At 35.4% G+C, this 19,730-nt stretch overlaps 1 protein-coding gene across 1 annotated transcript; it reads left to right on the top strand.

The window, feature by feature from the left end:
• Window positions 1-95: 95 nt before the first annotated feature.
• On the top strand, window positions 96-19,290 carry LOC127862409 (probable E3 ubiquitin-protein ligase RNF144A). The gene is made up of 9 exons (XM_052401505.1): window positions 96-217; window positions 934-1,072; window positions 4,209-4,313; window positions 5,178-5,238; window positions 5,986-6,107; window positions 10,303-10,397; window positions 11,595-11,739; window positions 14,572-14,661; window positions 18,664-19,290. Exons 2-9 carry the CDS (start codon window positions 935-937, stop codon window positions 18,817-18,819), a joined length of 912 nt encoding a protein of 303 aa, XP_052257465.1. The 5' UTR covers window positions 96-217; window position 934; the 3' UTR covers window positions 18,820-19,290.
• The last annotated feature ends 440 nt before the right edge of the window (window positions 19,291-19,730 follow it).

The following is a 19,730-nucleotide window of genomic DNA, read 5'->3' on the forward strand; positions in this document are numbered from 1 at the left end:
AGTTGTTTTTGATTCGCTGGTAAGTAGACTGGGAAAAGAGACTGGTTTATTTAAATAATTCAAAAACGCTTTTGACATTGACAATATACTACATACAGTCAAAAAGATGATTTGACAGCTGGAAACCTTAAAAAATGAACACTATTATCTGGTTTAGTCATTTTAAAAGAAATATTTCGCTTCAAAACAATTCTTAAATTCAGTTCAAGATTTACAGGTAACATAAAATGTATACAAGTACAAACCTGTCAATTAAATTCTACTTTCAGACATAAGCACTTATCAACTTAAATATTGGACAATGAAAAAGCAAAAAACTAGGCTATTATCTTATTGATATAAATTGACCATATACTTATTTATTCAGGTAGTTTAATGGTCTCAGTCTCATTTTATTTATAATGGGTTTTTTTTGTTTAAAAGTGTCAAAGGCTTCATGTGGTTAGGACAAAAATCATATAAAAATTGTTATCAAATGTCCATGGTCAAAATAGAAACATGTGCATGGGTTGTTTTGGTTTTTGTGTTATTGGTATTTCTTGATTATATAGAAATGTGTATGGGTAATTTACACCTTGCAGTAATGGAGAATACTTCAAGAAAGCCTACTGTAAACATGATAAAAGGCTAGACTATCAATAAATGTGATCATTTAGCAAAATTAAAATTTTCACTTATCGATAGTACTCATTCTGTTAGAATATTCACATTTTACAAAATTTAATGAAATGCAGGAACAAGTCTGTTATTGGCTTAATAAAAAAGATCTCTTTCACAATCAAATAAAACTTTCTCATTCAACATTAATTTTCCATTCAACAGTATTTGTTTAAATGTATTGTAAAACAAATCAATATGCATGTGCGTTTATATTTAAATGCATATTACATGTTCCATTTATTGACATGTATTTTTTAATTATGTATTTTACAGAATGGCAACTTTTTCCACCAGCATGACGGTGGTGGACCTTGCTATAGACCCGTTAATTACATGCCGTCTTTGCCTATCAGAGTATGCTCCACATGACATGTATACTCTTCAAGACTGTGGATGCATTTATTGTAAAGAAGTATGTATAAATCATACATGCCATAATTTTTCAGACCAATTCCGGGACATTGAGTTAAATTGTCCGGGACTTTTGCCGATTTTCCGGGACATGTATAAAATGTAACGATATTTATAGACATATGCATTTTTTGTACCTGTTTTTTTGTTTCGCATCGTTAATTGCAAAAGTTCGAAAGTCTATCCGAAATACACTTGATCTATTAACGTCAAATTAAACATAACTACTTCCGTTACTAGATACAAGCCATGTGTTTTCAGTGTAAGCGTTCTAAACATAGATGGTGACGTCACTGCGTTATTGTTATTAAGACCGGTGTGTAACGCGTAGTTGTTGATACGCTTTTATTCATTTATAACATTTATATTATAAAAAATACAACAATACAGTACCGTTAGATCGTCAACTCAAATCAATTCACAATACAACTTCTTTGTCGGTTAAACGTGCGAACATAAACTGCTTTTAATTTTTTACTCCGCGATGTTTGACTTCAGATGTGGAAACAACTATCCTTTGCCCTTACGCAGCCGAAAATAATGACGTAGTAGATTAAAGTCAATTAACAACCACATTAAACAATGCCGCCTTTTCGGTTTGACCGCGAACGTGAGACAATCAATATGATAACAGGACCCCTGTTAATTGATCGATTTTGACACGTAGCGTAGTCTGCCTATTCGGGTAGGCATTGTCATGGAGACTCTGCAGATATACACAGATTCGAGGTGCAGTTAAGCCTAAGATAAGGTTCATGTATATATGGATTTTGTAAATTCCGGGACATTGGACAGATTTCCGGGACAGCGGGACAAGTTCTTCATTTCCGGGACTGTCCCGGACAATCCAGGACGTATGGCATGTATGAATAAATAAATATGTCTACTGGAAAAGGTTAAGGATCAGGTTTATTGTCTTTAAGTAATGGTACATCTTCACCTGACTGTCAGTTTAACCCCTTGATCACTGGGTTTAAGTCATCCCTTTACACTTGGCATAGGGTGCAGCCACTGCACATTTACTTATAATCCACACAGGCACCCATTCATACACCTTTGTGGATAAGAGTGGGCGTGGAATAAATGCTTTGCCCCCAACAAATAGTAATGGTCTGAGTCAGTAGGATTCAACCAGGGACCTTTCCATTTCTAGGTCAGCATTCTACTGCTAGAACACTGTTCCAGTGTTCCCACTTATAAACCCTTTTGCTATTTTAGTACATTGAGAAGATGCATTTGCAATTTTGCAAAGTAGATGAATGAGTAACTCTTGTTATAAAAAGTTGTTATAATTTGTTTATAAATCTCACATAGTTTGTATTTGTGCATTTAATTTTTTTAAATGATAATATAAAGCATTATGTAATGTATTATTGTAGTTAAGATCTTTCAGTGTTTTTTTAATGGCAATTTCGGGGCCGATATTCGGCCCCATTCCCCTAAAAAAATAGTATATATTTTCCCCTATTTTGTAGAAAAAATCCCCTCCAGAAGTAAAAAAAAAAAAAAAAAAATATTATTTTTTTTTTTAGAAAAAACTGTCTAATGATACATATATCTCAGATTTATTTCATAAACAACTAACAAAGTATATAAATATAATATTAATATGATTTTGAATCATCATAAAGAGTTAAATTAGTTTTTCCCAAATCAGTGGTCACTTTTCACATGAATTTCATTTTTTTCCAAAATGGCCAGGAAAAGGCCTGATGTACCAATATTGTGTCGATATTTGTTGATAAAAACATTCCAATTTGCTCCTTTTTATTGATAAAAAATGCTCAAATTGGCCATTTTATCGATTAAAAAATTCCAATTAGACTCAAATTGGCTAGGAAAACTGGGACTGTGCATGACGGCTGAACTGTCTGAAACTAATGTTGAAACAATCGTTGATATATATTTAAGAAAAAGGACAGAGACATTCAGCTGTGAATATTGCATTCATGCATACATGTGTATTCATATAATAAATATCATTACATATAAAAGAGTGAATTTGTAATTTTCCCCTTTTCCTAAAAAACAACGCGTTTTTCCCCTTTGGACGGGCCCCGCCACCATTCCCCTATAGGTGAAAAAAACCACTGTCTTTTGAAATACTTCCTTTCCTTTTCGTGTGATATAAAAAAACTAAGAATTAAAATGTTATTTTAAATTAAGTGTAAATGTTCAGGATAAATAAACCTTGTATAAATGTTTTGTATAGGTACCTTAACAAATAAGTTGATATTCACAGGTGTGAAAAAGATACATGTTAATGTATATAGTATGATTACGCACATACCTGTTGACACATCCTTGGGAAACCGACAATTTTATATTAACAGTTGTGTTAGGGTTAAAGAAGCAATGTCTATGATGAGATGCTCTTTCTTTTATACACGTGCTACTGCAATCAGTGTACATTATCATTTCATGGATAATTTAAGTGACATTTTTCATATTAATATCATCTGCATGATTGCTAGATAAATATTTATGTGAATTTTTTTTATTGTTATTTTTAATCTTTGAGATAATGTCCAAAATGCGTGTTTTTTATTGCTTATTATATTGATGTATCTCATTAACATGTTGATAAAATCACAATAAAAACCATTTTAATCATTTTTATTTTTATCTTTTTATCTGTTTGATTATCTAAGATTGTGTGGCAAATGTTGAATTCCACTTACTGTAGATAAGAATTTCACTTGTCAAAAAATAAACCAAAACAGCATTTGCTTTTCTCTGTTATGATAGCTGTCAAAAACATGGCCTCTTTTGCAGAGTTTATTACTGTACTCAAAGAGTTCATTCTTGTAATGTGTATTGTAAATTTAAATGTTCGACCATGATGGACATTCGTAAAACAAACCTCATTATTAAAGACCACACACAATTATTATAACTATGTTTAATTTGTATCTTGTCCCTTGCTAGGCACAAGGCAAATCAGCCTTTGTTGCAATTATGTTTTTTTACACCTGTTTGTTTTGATATACAAAAAAAACAAAAAAACATAACACATAGTTGTTCCTTAGAATGCTGCTCACATTACATAGGTACACAGTAGATCTAACAGATATGATATTTATAATACTTGTAGTGAATTGTGCATATGTAAGATAATTTCACATTTTACCTTTCAGTGTGTCCAGCAGTATGTAATGGTGATGATTTACGAGGGAAATGTGGTCTCCATCACATGTCCTGATGCTCAGTGCCGTAAACAGGGGAAAATACTGTTCTCAGAGGTAACACCAAATAATAATGTGTTCAATGATCTTGATTCTTAGTTTTGAACACTTGTTTGAGAAAGTCCTCAAGTGTTTATAATAATAATCAATGGTTGTTTATCTAGCTTAGTATAATTTTGAAGATCTGTAAAGTGGTATGAATGTGATATAAAAAAGACGTGCAGAAACATATAAAATATTGATGTGCTTATTTGGGCCCATTTATTTTCCAATGTAGGAAGATATTAGTTATTGCAGGTAGACAAATATAGATGAAATGACAAGTTCTGTTAATGTAGTAGTATCAAAGTATGTCATGTTTCATTATATGTACAAACTATTGCATCATTTTCTGGTCTCCTGCTGAAATCATATTCTGTTGGATTGTACATTTTCCCCATGCTAATCCTGCATATTGTATCAAATGTATCCTCACAAGTGGTGAAGTAAGTGAATATAAAGTTCAAATTTCATGTAGTGTCCTGTTTATATCCTGTTTCAAACATATTGTACTAAGTTGTAGCCTTTTGTTTCCAGTCAAGAGTAGCTGAATTAAATACTTTTCAGCACACGCCTTTCTCTGCACAAACTCATGTTACCAGTTTACCGGGTGTCAACAAAATGATTTTAAATTTTAATAACTTTATGAGTCTGTGTTTGGGAAACAGGTCTCATTTCATATGTGTAAAGTGTCAGTTTTTGCAGTCGTTTTAATGAATTTTTCATTTAAAGGAAAGTCTCTTCTGAATGAAAATCCAGTCCAGGCAGAAAGTATCCTCACTGATTAGCCTGTGTAGACTGCACATGCTTATATTGAAATATACTTAACACAGATGCATTGAGTTTTTTTCTCCAAGACTCAAATATTAACTCTTTTTTTAGGTGAAGACCCTGGTTGATGAGAAACACTTCGCCAGATACAGAAAACTGAAATTCCAGAAAGGTATTATAAGTTTAGATGTTGATTTGCAGCTAGCATGAATTTAACATGTTTGGTGAGCTATTGGCTTAGAGTACCTCTCCTGCAACATCCATCAGAAGATATGTGAAATTTGCATTTCACTCAAGAAATTATAACCATGCCAACATTGGTTATTGCCTTACAATGTAGATGTTTTCCTGAATGTTAGTTGTTTCGGGGTTGATAGTTTTTGCTTGGATGATGATTGCAACACATGTGATCAGTGTTGCAATCCATATTGAATACATTGTAATAACGTGACATAAAGAGCACACGCCCCATCCAACAAATGTGTCAATTTTAACCCCAATAATTACCAAGAGTTCATCAGCCTATACATGTAGTTCTTTAGTACACAGGATAGCTGTTAAATTCACTGTTTGCTGTTTATCATCTAGTATATAATGTGTAATAATGTTTAAAGAAAACTTGCTTTATGTCAGTGCTCTTATGTGGGGTTTTATTCTTTGAAATTGTTCTTCTTTTAATGACACTTTTGACACTTTTGAAATAAGGATTAAATAAGTTTTTTTTACACTGAAGGGTTTAAAATCTGCAAACATGATAATAACTGTCAATGAATGAGAGTCAGTTTTAAATCGTAACTGGGTTTAAAGGATGTGATTACAGGTTAGCAGGTTACGTTTAGCCAATTTATCATTAACTGTGGAAATGAATAATTTTAAGTCTTTTTGAACTGAAAGCAAGAATGGACTTTGTGTGTTTCAGAAGTTGACCTAGATCCTGACAGGACGTTTTGTCCCGAGGCGGGGTGTGAGACTGTGTGTCATGTGTGTAGCACCTCCTCCAGTCAGGCCTTCAGCAAACCTACACCTGTAGACTGTCCTAAGGTAGGCCTACAGCAAACCTACACCTGTAGACTGTCCTAAGGTATCACAAACCTACATCTATTCCCTGTCCTAAGATAGGCCTTCAGCAAACCTACACGTGTAGACTGTCCTAAGGTAGGCCTACAGCAAACCTACACGTGTAGACTGTCCTAAGGTAGGGCAAACCTACATCTATTCCCTGTCCTAAGATAGGCCTACAGCAAACCTACACGTGTAGACTGTCCTAAGGTAGGCCTTCAGCAAACCTACACCTGTAGACTGTCCTAAGGTAGACCTACAGCAAACCTACACCTGTAGACTGTCCTAAGGTATGGCAAACCTACATCTATTCCCTGTCCTAAGATAGGCCTACAGCAAACCTACACGTGTAGACTGTCCTAAGGTAGGCCTACAGCAAACCTACACCTGAAGACTGTCCTAAGGTAGGCCTACAGCAAGCCTACACCTGTAGACTGTCCTAAGGTATGGCAAACCTACATCTATTCCCTGTCCTAAGGTAGGCCTACAGCAAACCTACACCTATAGACTGTCCTAAAGGAGGTCTTCAGCAAACCTAGACCTGTAGACTGTCCTAAGGTAGGCCTACACCTGTAGACTGTCCTAAAGTAGGCTTACAGCAAACCTACACCTGTAGACTGTCTTAAGGTAGGCCTACAGCAAACCTACACCTGTAGACTGTCCTAAGGTAACAGCAAACCTACACCTGTAGACTGTCTTAAGGTAACAGCAAACCTACACCTGTAGACTGTCCTAAGGTAGGCCTGCAGCAAACCTACACCTGTAGACTGTCCTAAGGTAGGCATACAGCAAACCTACTCCTGTAGACTGTCCTAAGGTAACAGCAAACCTACACCTGTAGAGTGGCCTAAGGTAGGCCTACAGCAAACCTACACATGTAGACTGTCCTAAGGTAGGCCTACTGCAAACCTACAATTGTAGACTGTCCTAAGGTAGGCCTACAGCAAACCTACATCTGTAGACTGTCCTAAGGTAGGCCTACTGCAAACCTACAATTGTAGACTGTCCTAAGGTAGGCCTACAGCAAACCTACACCTGTAGACTGTCCTAACGTAACAGCAAACCTACACCTGTAGACTGTCCTAAGGTAGGCCTACAGCAAGCCTACACCTGTAGACTGTCCTAAGGTAGGCTTTCAGCAAACCTAGACCTGTAGACTGTCCAAAGGTAGGGCAAACCTACATCCGTTTGCTGTTTGGAAATTTGGAAGATTTCGTGACTCGAAAAATCCCAATTTTGCTAGGTGCCTTTTCCCAAATAGACAGAAAAAGGCCTGATTTGATATCGGTATACTATTTGGATCATATATGCACTATAGATCTGCGATATTTGCCATAATTTGCAGTCATTATGGTTTATTATTTTAGTAAAGGTCATGATTAAAAATAATGAGTACCAAAAATATGCAAAATGATTGATTATTATGAAATATTACTGATCAAATGTCCAAAATCCACCTGAAAATGACTGATCAATTACTTTTCAATACACAACATCTGGTGAATGTTACTATCAGCACTTGCATATATATGCATACATTCTTAACAGGGTTAATTGCATTTGTATCAAGTGTCTTTATGTATTGTAATTTAATTGTTTGTTTTTAAGAAGGGTGCTCGTAAAAAAACATCTTCACATTCATGACAATTAATGAGGGTATTTGCATAAAGTTACCATGTTTGTAAATTCAATTCATTGAACCAAAAATAATTTCAGGCATTTTTAGTTGTGTTTGTCTGGTAAAGTGTATGGCAAATCTGTAAATTGCATTGTTTACCAAAAGGTTAACATTTAGACAAGGACAGTCTTCTTTATTATATTATTTTGTGTCATATATTTAAATGCTTTGAATTTTATTCTTTTTGTACAATGTTCAGCTTACAAACATAATGTATATACTGGATTTCTTCAAACATCTATAATTAATATTGTTAACCAACTGTTTTCACGAAGTATGCACCTAAAACAGATCATGACATATTGTTTGTCATTAAAAGTAATTGGGTTGTGATAGCACCATGGGTTTTTTATCAGTTCATCCAATATAAAAAATGTTTAAGATGAGACCGCTTGCAGTGGTCTATAGCCCGTGTGGATTTAATCAATAAACATAAACAACTCAACCCATGCGACAGACAAAAAAATCTTACCAGACATGAGGCCCGATGACATTTAAAATTAACCGGACTTCATCAGATTTTACCGTACCTTGTTCTTCTTCAATAAGCAATAGTAAATACCGTGTCTACAGTTATTTTTATTATTATGAGGTTCAGAATGTTAAACAATTCTAAGTACAATAAAATAACAACTTAATTTAAACCCATTATTTTGAAGTTGAAAGTGAAGAAAGCTTTGTGATGTTTTAATGGGTTTACAAGTAATTTTAAACTGCTATATAAAATATTAGTACTCTCAGAGAGGGTAATCACATGACATTCAAGATGGCCATGTCTGTTCCAAAACATGTTTTTTGCCGTTGTATACCCTTTTATTTATTGTGTTTATTCTTTAATGCGCTCATTTCCCAACAATATCAGTAAGAAAGTGATTCATGTTTATTTCGTATTAATATTCGCTTTATATTACGACTTAACTCGCTATGAATCTACTTGGCAGGAGCTGTAATTTTGTGATCCCGCTTCGTAGTTTTTTTAAACCAGTAAAGTTCAATTTCAACAAATCAAAAATGTGTTGTGTCGCCTTTGTCCCGAAACAAGCTGCAATATTTGACTGGTTCTAAGAATCGGGCTTGGAGTATATTACGTCAGCAGCAAATATTACCAGTTTGACTTGTTGGTAAAATCTGTTTTATTTTAAAGTTAAATAATTTATCGAAGTAAACAATAAATAGTCCTTATTTTTTTTTAAATTCATAGTTTCGTGTTCATTTTTATTCAAATTTTTAGGCCCCCTTCGAAGAAGAGGGGGTATATTTTTTTGCACATGTCAGTCGGTCCGTCCACGAGATGGTTCTAGATGATAACTCAAAAAGACTTAGGCCTAGGATCATGAAACTTCAAAGGTACATTGATCATGACTGGCAGATGACTGCTATTGATTTTCAGGTCACTAGGTCAAAGGTCAAGGTCACAGTGACTCGAAATAGTAAAATGGTTTCCAGATGATAACTCAAGAATGCTTAGGCCTAGGATCATGAAACTTCAAAGGTACATTGATCATGACTGGCAGATGACTGCTATTGATTTTCAGGTCACTAGGTCAAAGGTCAAGGTCACAGTGACTCGAAATAGTAAAATGGTTTCCAGATGATAACTCAAGAATGCTTAGGCCTAGGATCATGAAACTTCAAAGGTACATTGATCATGACTGGCAGATGACTGCTATTGATTTTCAGGTCACTAGGTCAAAGGTCAAGGTCACAGTGACTCGAAATAGTAAAATGGTTTCCAGATGATAACTCAAGAATGCTTAGGCCTAGGATCATGAAACTTCATAGGTACATTGATCATGACTGGCAGATGACCCCTATTCATTTTCAGGTCTCTAGGTCAAAGGTCACTGACTCGAAATAGTAAAATGGTGTCCGGATGATAACTCAAGAATGCTTACGCCTAGGATCTTGAAACTTCATGGGTACATTGATCATGACTGGCAAATGACCCCTATTGATTTTCAGGTCAATAGGTCAAAGGTCAAGGTCACATTGACTCAAAACAGTAAAATGGTTTCCAGATGATAACTCTAGAATGTTAATGCTTAGGATCATGAAACTTCACATGTACATTGATCATGACTGGAAGATGACCCCTATTGATTTTCAGGTCACTAGGTCAAAGGTCAAGGTCACAGTGACAAAAAACGTATTCACACAATGGCTTCCCCTACAACTGACAGCCCATATGGGGGGCATTCTCGTTTTACAAACAGCCCTTATTAGATATTGTTTTGGATTTTTTTTTGTCGGACGCAAGGACTGAAAAGTGTCAGACCACAGCAAAATTGATCAGATTAGTCCAAGGTCCGATGTCTTTCGCACGAGTTGCACCTGAGGATTTTTATGTCGAATAACCAAGGAAAAACATGTGTTTTATTCATCTTTCAAGAATTCACTGCGATCTACAATGTACTGTTGGTTATTGGTTATGTGACTTCTTATTTTAGTGCAAGCTATTAAGCATTCACTACTTTGAGTTAATGTACGTTGTTATTTCAGTGCAAGCTACAGTTTTGCTCAGTGTGCAAGTCCAAATGGCATCACACAAAGTCCTGCAATGACGTGGTCATGTCGGGACGATTAGAGGACCAAGGGTAATATCAGAATGACTAAAATTCATTGCATTTAACAATTCATTCAGACAATTATTAAAAAGTATATTTTCACATCTTAAATTTCTTTTTTGTAATGTATGTTTTAAGACATTGGACGTGTACCTTTGTTTAACATATGATGTCATGGTTGTGGAGATCCATGAAAATCTACAACAAATTCTGTAATGCCAAAAAATGTGTTTTATGCGATATTTTGCCAGCATAGCTGCAGACCAGCCCGTGCATTCTCAGTTTGGCCATGATCTACCCTGTCTGCTAATCGGACCACAAAACTTTGTACATGTTTAGGGAACAGGTAGCCACTGATCAAGCCCGAGCTTGTCTGGAGCTACAGTATACGCATATGGCATAAGACCCATTTTTGCATGATTTGGTTAAAATAATTGTGGTTTCACAGTAGGAGAAGCTAGACATATAATCAGTTATGAACTGTTGTGCAATATTTTATAACATTAAAGAAGGTTTAATATGCAGGACATTACTGTCTATTAAATGAAAAGCATTGCAACTGCAAATCCGGTAATGTCAGTAAAAAGGTTTCATAAAAGTTTATAAGTTGTGATAGCTCATTACACCTGTGTAAGTTGTTAATTGCACATTTCTATCAAGATGCCACTTCAATTAATTTAGGGTCTTATCTGGTTATGCCTTATTTCTTAACATATGTTGTAATTTTGTATTGGTCCAAAACTGTATTTTCACAATAGCATATTTGTTAAGCTAAACAAAATTTGTCTTGATAATGATTTCTTGATCCCTAAAATGGTCTTTGTTGCGAAAGATACAATATGAGAAAACAATACTTGTAAGACACAAATAAACAGGGAAGAACATTAAAAAACTTGTCGTAAATAAGTCATTTATAACTGTGACTGTCTATTGGTGAATAAATGGGCCTTGGTTTGGGAACAACTGTGCTTAATGCATGTTCTCAAAGTATGTTCGCAAATAAGCCTGTGCAGTCCCCATAGGCTAATGGAAGACAAAACTTGTTGCCTACACTGGATTTTCGGTTAAAAGAAATCCCCACAAGCAGAAAGAGTCGTCCCTTATTAGCCCCTGCTTGCTGCAAATGCTCACCTGTGATGACATTTTATGCACAGGCATTGAGCACATTCCCATAATGTGGTTCAAACAGTAATTGGTACATTGTTTGCATGATGGGTTTCTTTACAGGATCCCATTCACAAGTGAGGCAGAGTCGAACATCAAGAGATGCCCAGTGTGCCATGTGCCAATTGAGAGAAACGATGGCTGCGCACAGATGATGTGCAAGCGTTGTAAACATGTCTTCTGTTGGTACTGCCTCACGTCTTTGGATGTAAGAAATCTTGTAAATTGTATGCTGCGCTCAAGGAGAATGGTGTGTAGTGCATAATCAGGGGAGACACTTTCCTACTGTACTGGTTTTTTAGCTCGCCTGATTGCTCAGGTGAGCTTTTGTGACCGGTCTTTGTCCGTCGTATGTCCGTCCGTCAGTAAACATTTGCTCGTGCACACTCTATAGGCCACATTTCTTGTCCCATCTTCATGAAACTTGGTCAGAAGCTTTGTCCCAATGAAATGTAGGCCGACTTCGAAACTGGGTTGTGCCGGGTCAAAAACTAGGTCACTAGGTCAAAAAAAAGAAAAACCTTGTAAACACTGTAGAAGTCACATTTCATGCCCAATCTTCATGTAAGGTTGTCAAAATGTGTGTCTTAATGATATCTTGGTTGAGTTCAAAAGTGGTTCCAATCCATTGAAAAACATGGCAGCCAGTGGGCGGGGCAGTTTTCCTAATTTGGCTATAGAGAAAACTTGTAAACTCTCTAGAAGTCACAATTTTTGCCCAATCATCATGAAAGTTGGTCAATGCATTGTTTCAATTGATGTTTCGGACGAATTCGAAAATGGTCGAGATCGGTGAAAAAACATGGCCGCCAGTGGGCGGGGCATTTTTCTCTATATGTATATAGTGGCAGTTTTCCCTATTTGGCTATAGAGAAACCTTGTAAACACTCTAGAAGTCTCGATTTTTGCCCAATCATCATGAAAGTTGGTCAAAACATTTGTTTTATTGATATCTCGGACGAGTTTGAAAATGGTCGTGATCGGTGAAAAAACATGGCCGCCAGTGGGCGGGGCATTTTTCTCTATATGTATATAGTGAAAACAAGTGAACACAGTAAAAGTCACATTTTTGGCCCAATTTTCATGAAACTTGCTCAGAACATTTGTTTCCTTGATACGAGAGTTGAGTTCAAAAATGGTTCCAGTCAGTTGAATAACATGGCTGCTGGGAGGGGGGCGGTTTTCTCATTATCCCCCTCCCCCCTTTCGAAGAAGAGGGGTTATATTGTTTTTCTCATGTCGGTCCGTCCGTCTACCAAATGGTTTCCGGATGATAACTTAAGAGCGCTAATGCCTAGGATCATGAAACTTCAAAGGTACATTGATCATGACTCGCAGATGACCCCTGTTGATTTTCAGGTCACTATTTCAAAGGTCAAGGTCACGATGACCCAAAATTGTAAAATGGTTTCCGGATGATAACTCAAGAAGGCTTATGCCTAAGATCATAAAAATTCATAGATACATTGATCATGACTCGCAGATGACCCCTATTGATTTTCAGGACATTAGGTCAAAGGTCAAGGTCATGGTGACCCAAAGCAGTAAAATGGTTTCCAGATGATAACTCAAGAACGCTTATGCCTAGGATCATGAAACTTATAAATACATTGATCATGACTCGCAAATAAGCCCTATTGATTTTCAGGTCACTAGGTCAAAGGTCAAGGTCAGGATGACCCGAAATAGTAAAATGGTTTCCGGATGATAACTCAAGAACGCTTAGGCCTAGGATCATGAAACTTCATAGTTACATTGATCATGACTCGCAGATGACCCCTATTGATTTTCAGGTCACTAGGTCAAAGGTCAAGGTCACGGTGACCTGAAATAGTAAAATGGTTTCCAGATGATAACTCAAGAACGCTTATGCCTAGGATCATGACTAGGTCAAAGGTCAAGGTCACGGTGACCTGAAATAGTAAAATGGTTTCTGGATGATTACTCCAGAACGCTTATGCTTAGGATCATTAATCTTCATAGGTACAATGATCATGACTCGCAGATGACCCCTATTGAAATTTTCAGGTCACTAGGTCAAAGGTCAAGATCACGGTGACCTAAAATGGTTTATGGCTGATAACTGAAGAAAGCTTATGCCTAGGTTCATGAAACTTCATAGGTATATTGATCATGACTGGCAGATGACCCCTATTGATTATCAGGTTACTTGGTCAAAGGTCAAGGTCACAGTGCCAAAAAAGTATTCACCTAATGGCTGTCAAGGTCACGGTGACTCAACTTAGAAAAATGGTATCCGGATGATAACTCAAGAATGCTTACGCCTAGGATCATGAAACTTCATAGGTACATTGATCATGACTCGCAGATGAAATAATGATGAAACTTGACCAGGATGTTTGTCTGGACAATATCTAGGTCAAGTTTGACATTTGGTAAAGATTGAATGAACCGACTCCTCTCAGGTGAGCGGACTAGGGCCATCTTGGTCCTCTTCTTGTTTAGAAGAGGCTCCCTTTAAAAAAAAACATAAAAGGGGAAAGTGTCATCCCTTATTAGCAGGGCAGACTGCACAGGCTAATTTGTGAAGAATTTAGTTGGTAAAGAAAATTGCATTAGAATGAAAATCTAAGAAGTGATATTTTTTTAATGATACAAAATATTTATTGCTTTCAGTTAATAATAACTTTTTTTCACTAGTTGTCATAAATATATTTTAATTGACACCGGGTCTTATGCCGGACATGAAAATATTTTTTTCCATTGCCACTCTTAAAAAATTTTGTGGATAATTCTCCAAAACCAACACATATCACCTACATGTTTGATATGTAGATCGATATTAAGAGAGCATAAGGTAAGTGTTAAATACAGTCAAGTCAATTAGTCGAGGCTTTTTTTTTAAAGTAGCCTTTATTGAAAAAGACCTTATCAGTTTATTTATATTTTATTCAAACAGTATGTTCTGATAATCAAATTTGAAACACAGTCTGGAACCATATAAAAATTAGATACTGGCTTTAAACATGAAGATGTAGTTGGTACATGGTGGCTCAATTTTATGTCTCTTTTTTTTCAGGATGACTTTCTCCTGCGACACTACGACAAAGGTCCGTGCAAGAACAAACTGGGTCATTCCAGAGCGTCTGTGATATGGCACCGCACTCAGGTAGCATATTATTCATAGAATATAAATGGCAAAGAAACAGTTTGAAAAAAATATTTCAACATAAATGAATTCACCCTTCCACGCTTAAAGCCAGGGGAAAATGACTATATGCAACCTGCGAGTAACTCAGTCTATTCTGGCTTTATGTTGTTTTCTGCTCATAAGTTAGATTAGGGTTGGAAAAGAAGTCTTGAACGTAGTAAAAAAAGGTTTTTAATTTTCTTTTATTTTCTTAGGGACAGCAAACCCATTTAAATAAGTATCTTATCTGTAAATGGTTAATACTGTTTTGGTTTTATCTTGCTAAGATAAATGGTCTTACACAGTCTTTAATTATCTACCATACTGTAAAACAATTTTATTAAACCCTTGCTGAAAAGTTGGGAAGGGGCTTAAAGGAATATCCTTGTTCATCAGTCCGTCCGCGAATGTGCCCATGACATTTTTGTTTCTGTTCTATATCTCCTTTACCCTTTGAAAGTTTTTCATGAAACTTTGCTCTAATGTTTAGATCATTGAAACTTTTGCAGATGGCATGAGGCTTTATCACCATCTCAAGGTGAAGGTCACACATAAACTTACAGGGAAAGATTTTAGGGTTCCTTTTTGTGTCCGTTATTTGTGTCCACTGCTTATCCCTCATACCCTTTGAAGGGTTTTCATTTAACTGGGGTCATATGTTTTGCTTATTGAGACTAACATGCACAAGGCATAAACCAGTCACAGACATTCAAGGTCAAAGTCACACAAGTTTATTGAACTTTCCATATAATGATTATCTCGTGCATTTTATACGGCTGTAGCATGATAGTTACCATGATATTGAATTGTCTATATAAAGATTATCACTTGCATTTCACTTGACCAAAGCAGAAGAACATTATTGCCTATTTATATTTATATGCAAGTGCGTAAAGTGTTATATTATATACCTGTTTAATGCTTTTAACAAAATACAGGTTGTATCAATCGTTGAAATAAAAAATCCTGTATTATGCTACTTGCTGTTTCCAATTCCGTATACCATACTAGCCGGACTACTTCGACCCATTTAATGACGTCACATTACACGCACCGAAAATAGAAATATTTTATATTACGAAATATATAACGTAGTACATCGTGCGACGTCATTTCTGTGACAAAACACAATAGTTTTATCTAAGCTCTGTAAGGACATGTCGGACGTGGTGTTTTTAGCAGTAAACTATGTGTTAAAAACGTATTTTGGAGTGTGTGTTTATCATGCATAAATTTATATTTCGATAGGAATACAATAAAATATTGTGGTTTAAACTAAGTTTCGATAAAGACATGGAAGATAGAAGTGGAAGTGCATATTGTTTAAACGTTTTTGTTATAAACATCAGATTAAAGTTGTCAACTTAATTGTTATAAATATTGGATTAACGATGGCATTAAGGTAAGCGTGTCGGAAACCTGTGTTTTCCCGGTTCGAATGTTTACACGTTTATTTATATAAACTGTATTCATACCCGTCTTAAATAAACAAGTGTGTATTTAAAAATGAACAAATTTATCACTTCATTATAATTACGTTTACACTCCCATGTATAAAAGCCTGTTGAGCTTAGAAGCTATTTCACTTTATCTTGAACTGTAGTTTCGAGCTCCAACACAGGCATTTAATTGATATTGTTAACGCTTAAAAAAAATGAGGTAATTGCCTTTATTTGTAGCTCATCTTAACATGAAGTGCGTATAGTCCACATAAATAGTATTTATTCTTTTCAAATATGACTTCTTAAAAATCCCAGTATATAAAGAAATACTATTATACCCTTGTTTTTTATTCCACCAATGTGATTCATATAGTTTCTGCTTTGTATATTCCACACATTTTGGTCAATGCTCAACCATTTGCAATACGATCTTGAGCAAACTATCTGAAAATTAGCATAAAATGAAGTTGAAAAACCTACCTAATTCCACCAGGTAGGTAGATCTCATTTTGGTGATGCTTCAATATTTTTAGAGTAATTTCCCTATTTTTATGTCCCCCACCACTATAGTGCGGGATATATTTTTGTTGCCCTGTCTGTGGTTTGTTTGTTGGTTTGCGTCAAACTTTAACATTTGCCATAACTTTTGCAAAATTGAAGATAGCAACTAAATATTTGGCATGCTTGTGTATCTCATGGAGCTACACATTTTGAGTGGTGAAAGGTCAAGGTCATCCTTCAAGGTCAAAGGTCAAATATATGGGTCAAAATCGCTCATTTAATATACACTTTTGCAATATTTAAGATAGCAACTTTATATTTGGCATGCATGTGTATCTCATGGAGCTGCACATTCTAAGTGGTGAAAGGTCAAGGTCATCCTTCGAGGTCAAAGGTCAAATATATATTGGGGGGGGGATAGTGTTTCACAAACACATCTTGTTTAATTTCTATTTTAATTCAACCATATCTGGTAATTTGAAAGAGGTATCAACTTGAAACTTCATAGCTAAATAGAACTTATTGAGGGTTTGTGCAGTGCACAAAAATCATAAATCTTGCTCCCATATTTAAGAGTTATAGCCCTTTGTGACAAGAAGTTTATTGAACTTTCCATATAATGATTATCTCGTGCATTTTATATGGCTGTAGCATGATAGTTACCATGATATTGAATTGTCTATATAAAGATTATCACTTGCATTTCACTTGACCAAAGCAGAAGAACATTATTGCCTATTTATATTTATATGCAAGTGTGTAAAGTGTTATATTATATACCTGTTTAATGCTTTTAACAAAATACAGGTTGTATCAATCGTTGAAATAAAAAATCCTGTATTATGCTACTTGCTGTTTCCAATTCCGTATACCATACTAGCCGGACTACTTCGACCCATTTAATGACGTCACATTACACGCACCGAAAATAGAAATATTTTATATTACGAAATATATAACGTAGTACATCGTGCGACGTCATTTCTGTGACAAAACACAATAGTTTTATCTAAGCTCTGTAAGGACATGTCGGACGTGGTGTTTTTAGCAGTAAACTATGTGTTAAAAACGTATTTTGGAGTGTGTGTTTATCATGCATAAATTTATATTTCGATAGGAATACAATAAAATATTGTGGTTTAAACTAAGTTTCGATAAAGACATGGAAGATAGAAGTGGAAGTGCATATTGTTTAAACGTTTTTGTTATAAACATCAGATTAAAGTTGTCAACTTAATTGTTATAAATATTGGATTAACGATGGCATTAAGGTAAGCGTGTCGGAAACCTGTGTTTTCCCGGTTCGAATGTTTACACGTTTATTTATATAAACTGTATTCATACCCGTCTTAAATAAACTATGGCGTACCGTTTTAGTCATTGTTTTGTCAGTTTTGTTAAAGTAAAAAATACATTTGTTAACTGTTTTTGTTAGTTGTTGTATATAATAAAAGGAATATTACGCTAGTCAATTGTTCCAAGAGTTTGTATCACTCTTGTGGCTTGTGCTATTTCGCATCACACTCGAGGCTCCGCCTCTCGTGTGATACGTCATCACACAAGTCACTCGAGTGATACAAACTCTTGGAACAATTGACTAGCGTAATATTCCGTATGTACCAGATTAGCCTTTTAAGTTGGCACAGGCAAATCAGGGATGTCAATTTCCCCTTTTTTGAATTTTTCGTGTCTTGTAAATGAAAATCCAGTCAGGTCGGAAAGTGTTGTCTCTGATAAGCCTTTGTGGACTTAACACCCTTATCTGACACAACACTTAACACTTATCTGACACAACACTTTACACTTATCTGACACAACACTTTACACTTATCTGACACAACACTTTACACTTATCTGACACAACACTTTACACTTATCTGACACAACACTTTACACTTATCTGACACAACACTTTACACTTATCTGACACAACACTTTACACTTATCTGACACAACACTTTACACTTATCTGACACAACACTTTACACACATGCATCCAGACAAAGGCTTATAACATCATAATTGTTGGGCCTTTCAGGTGATAGGGATATTTGCCGGGTTCGGAGTCCTTCTACTGGTTGCCTCGCCATTTCTTCTCCTGGCAGCACCGTGCATTTTGTGCTGCAAATGCAGTAAGGTCAGTAAGTGTTGTAGTGATGATGATGACGATCCAGTTGCTGCCAACAGCGGGTAGCAGTTCTGTACCCCAGTCGCCTGAGCATCAAGTGTGACTTACATTACCAATGTGATAGAGGATGAAACCAGTCTGACTTTATTTACAAGTTTATAGACTGAAACGTGTTATGAGATTTTTCTTGATTTTGTAAATGATAATTTAATTGTAAGGTTTTCTTAATGTCACTCTTGGGAAAGAAGATTTTAATGTACCAGCTATTACGAGCGCCTTTTCAAAGATTTGTTGATTCTAAATTAACAATATTTTTGTCAAAAATTTCAAACAGTAAATTGTATGGTTTACAAATGAGAGCTGAAATCCATGTACAGAAAAAGGCTCACAAAAAATTTATTGTATAATATTTAAATGTAATAATGTTGTTTATAAATAAACATCAAATTTGACAAAACAAGTGTGTATTTAAAAATGAACAAATTTATCACTTCATTATAATTACGTTTACACTCCCATGTATAAAAGCCTGTTGAGCTTAGAAGCTATTTCACTTTATCTTGAACTGTAGTTTCGAGCTCCAACACAGGCATTTAATTGATATTGTTAACGCTTAAAAAAATTGAGGTAATTGCCTTTATTTGTAGCTCATCTTAACATGAAGTGCGTATAGTCCACATAAATAGTATTTATTCTTTTCAAATATGACTTCTTAAAAATCCCAGTATATAAAGAAATACTATTATACCCTTGTTTTTTATTCCACCAATGTGATTCATATAGTTTCTGCTTTGTATATTCCACACATTTTGGTCAATGCTCAACCATTTGCAATACGATCTTGAGCAAACTATCTGAAAATTAGCATAAAATGAAGTTGAAAAACCTACCTAATTCCACCAGGTACCGTAAATTTGCGGCCATAAGTCGACCTAAAAACGCTCCCAAAATTGACTTTAAAAGTCAACTCGACTTAT

Source organism: Dreissena polymorpha, chromosome 16, assembly GCF_020536995.1.
Source record: "Dreissena polymorpha isolate Duluth1 chromosome 16, UMN_Dpol_1.0, whole genome shotgun sequence".
Classification (NCBI taxonomy): domain Eukaryota; kingdom Metazoa; phylum Mollusca; class Bivalvia; order Myida; family Dreissenidae; genus Dreissena; species Dreissena polymorpha.